The 3116-nt window shown below is 41.1% G+C and overlaps 1 protein-coding gene across 1 annotated transcript; it reads left to right on the forward strand.

Annotated features, from left to right (window-relative positions):
* On the forward strand, nt 1–2605 carry LOC129004061 (fork head domain-containing protein FD5-like). The gene is made up of 2 exons (XM_054432439.1): nt 1–24; nt 941–2605. The coding sequence occupies exon 2, from the start codon at nt 1311–1313 to the stop codon at nt 2409–2411; it is 1101 nt and encodes a 366-aa protein (XP_054288414.1). The 5' UTR covers nt 1–24; nt 941–1310; the 3' UTR covers nt 2412–2605.
* Nucleotides 2606–3116: the final 511 nt, after the last annotated feature.

Genomic DNA, 3116 nt, shown 5'->3' on the forward strand with positions numbered 1-3116 from the left:
GTTTAGTGTTTTAATGTGAACAGTGTGAGTATTTTGTTTTTTATATTATTGATTTAAAGTTCCATAGGTACATTAGATACAATGTAAAAGACACGCAAAGATAAAATAAACAAAGTCAATATAATGTGTAAAAAATTGAGTAAATATGGTTCATTTGTAATTGTTGATGCAAAATGTTTCATTTTGATGTTGTTTATCATTGGCTCTTCAAGTGGACATTTATAACACCAATTAAAAATCCGTAGAATATTAAAAAAAAAACATATGATAAATTTAAGAGTTATATTTGGATTTAGAATCTAAAATTGAAACCCACATAATGCAAATAGGATATATCACTACTCGACTCGCATGTAAAACACCATCTCTCCCCGAAATGGGACTTTCGTGACGAGTAATTGAACGATACTTTTTATCACGATGAAAAAACTACTTCATCAAACTTCAAATAGTGTAAAATTCAGCTGATTGTAACTTTGTTGATGTCAGGCACAGTATTGTTTGTGTAACGAAAGTAATCTTTATGTAGCGAAGTAATCTTTATGTAGCGAAAGTAATGTTTATGTCGAAGATCTCAGCTGTATGGAAATTTGAAATTTTCGAATACAGCGTGATGAAATTTTTTTTAACTGTTCGGACTTTTATTATTTTATGTAGTAGGCTTCTGTACTGTATTACTAATTAGTTTATTATACAAATAAAAGTAATTAAATGATGATTTGCTACCATATGTAGTTTTTGAAAATCAATGTGATTTTTAATATACCTATGGCCATTACATTATTTGATAAAAGAAAAACTTATAATTCAAACTATTTATCAGAACCTTTTATATCCTTCACAATAATATATGTAACTAAAATAAAGCGGTAACCAACAGTTTTTAAAGAGTTGTCACAAGTCTAAAGACGGTAGCTCAGAAACTTAATGTTTGTTTCAGATTGAAGAAAGTTGCCACCTCAGAAGCAGACTGTATCGGAGTAAGTTTACAGAGCAAAACAGAAGGAAATAACCAATCCTCAAGTCGTAGGATCAATAGTTGCGAAATTCTCCTCAAATTGCGGTCTCTGAATCACCGAAACGCACGAAGTATCCAAATGTTTATAATACATATCCAGTTTAGTGAGAGGGGGAAGTGAGGGGAGGTCGTTTTGGCTCCTCCCTCCGCGGTGGACCAATAGGAGCATTGCATCGGGCACCCCTCCTCCAGCCCTACTGTGTTCAAATATTTTCCATTACTGACGACAAATACCCCAGTGTTTGTAGACCCTACAGTCCAGTCTGGAAGTGTTGGCCGTGATGTGTTAGAGATGTGTAGCAACGAGACTTCTCCGCCTCCTGCTAGCCCCGTGCCTCTACTACCCTACGGTGTGACCAACATCAAGATCCTCCTGAACGACCCTACGTCAGCCACCCCAGTGACCATGCCTCAGCAGCCTCACACGCTGCTACCTCTAGACCAGTACCGTCTGCAACTCTACAACTACGCGGTCCAAGCGGAACGTCTCCGCACACAGCAGTACCTCCCCGGCATGCAGCTCCCAGTGTGTCCAGGGTACACGCCCTACCATCCGAGACTAGCGCTCTCCATGAGCCTCTTCAACCACCGCATCCTCCAGCCAGAGGAACCCAAGCCGCAGCACAGCTACATCGGGCTCATCGCCATGGCAATCCTCAGCTCTCCAGAAGCCAAGCTGGTGCTCTCCGACATCTACCAATACATCCTCGACAACTACCCGTACTTCCGCACTAGAGGACCAGGCTGGAGGAACTCCATCAGACACAATCTGTCACTGAACGACTGCTTCATCAAGGCCGGGAGAAGCGCCAACGGGAAAGGACACTACTGGGCGATCCACCCGGCGAACGTGGAGGACTTCAAGAAGGGAGACTTTAGAAGAAGAAAAGCCCAGAGGAAGGTTAGGAAACATATGGGTTTAGCTGTGGACGACGATGGAAACGACTCTCCTTCACCACCTCCTATGACGATGACTCCTCCGCCTACCAGTCTGTGGCCGCCAGTCACACCCTTGGTGTTCCCGACCTTGCCCACCAACCTGTCGAGGAAGAGACAGTTCGACGTCGCCTCCCTTCTAGCCCCCGATGACGACCTACAGCCAGCCATCCGCAAGAGGTTGACAATCACACCGTACAGCAGCGATGAGGAAGACATCGATGTCGTCTCCTCCGAGAACCCCAGAGAGAAGACTCCACCGACTTCTGCAACCTCTACACCCACGACCCCTGGTACCCCTCCGGCCCCCTGGGCCTACCGACACCCTGGACTGCCCGAGGTTGCCCGCTACTACGAGCAGCTCGCCGCCCAGCATCAAGCGAGGAGGATACAGGCTCTCCAAAGTCTTCAGCGAGGTAGGAGTCCTCCCCCGGACCACGACGACAGCGCTGCCTAGGTGTGACCTCATGCACATTGTATGTACAGCTTTAATGTTTCATATGTAATATAACCTATAATTTTAATAATAGCTGTGTGATATACCACAAGATATGAGGGCTAAACACAAAAGTATCACATTCTTTATAATATTTAAAACAAAAAGAGTTACCTATTAAGTGCTATAAATTACGATTATAATTTTCTATTAATGATTTCATTCCGTAGACTTTTCCTAAAATTTTATTGAGACGTAAATAAGTTTTGAATTTACATTATTTCATTTTTAAGCATGCGTTTTTTAAGATGATCCATGAACCTGTTTAGTTACTAAAAGATAATCGGAAATGTTAAATTTTAGCTTAAAAGTTAAAACAACCTACACCGCATTCAATCGGTGAAATAATCTTACTAAAATTAGGTAATAAAACTTTGTTAAATTATTATAATAATTTTCATTCGCAGACTTAAAACGAACGGTAGCATCACGACATTTTCGGTTTTCCTGTGAGAACCGGGACAAATTGGTATTTAACTTATAGCTCAACACAATACTAAGCAACATAATAATGATTTGTAGAACCCATGTCATCAAGCACGTTTTCGATTACTTGGCATTTTTCAATCGGTAGAATATTCTCATTCTCAAAATTAAAGTAGAAACGGGAAATTACCAAATTAAAGACCATACAGTCATACTAATGCTAAACAACTCTTCCATTAT

Source organism: Macrosteles quadrilineatus, unplaced genomic scaffold (assembly GCF_028750875.1).
Source record: "Macrosteles quadrilineatus isolate MER2022 unplaced genomic scaffold, UCM_ALF_1.0 Scaffold_9__3_contigs__length_116548681, whole genome shotgun sequence".
In the NCBI taxonomy this organism is placed as follows: Eukaryota; Metazoa; Arthropoda; class Insecta; order Hemiptera; family Cicadellidae; genus Macrosteles; species Macrosteles quadrilineatus.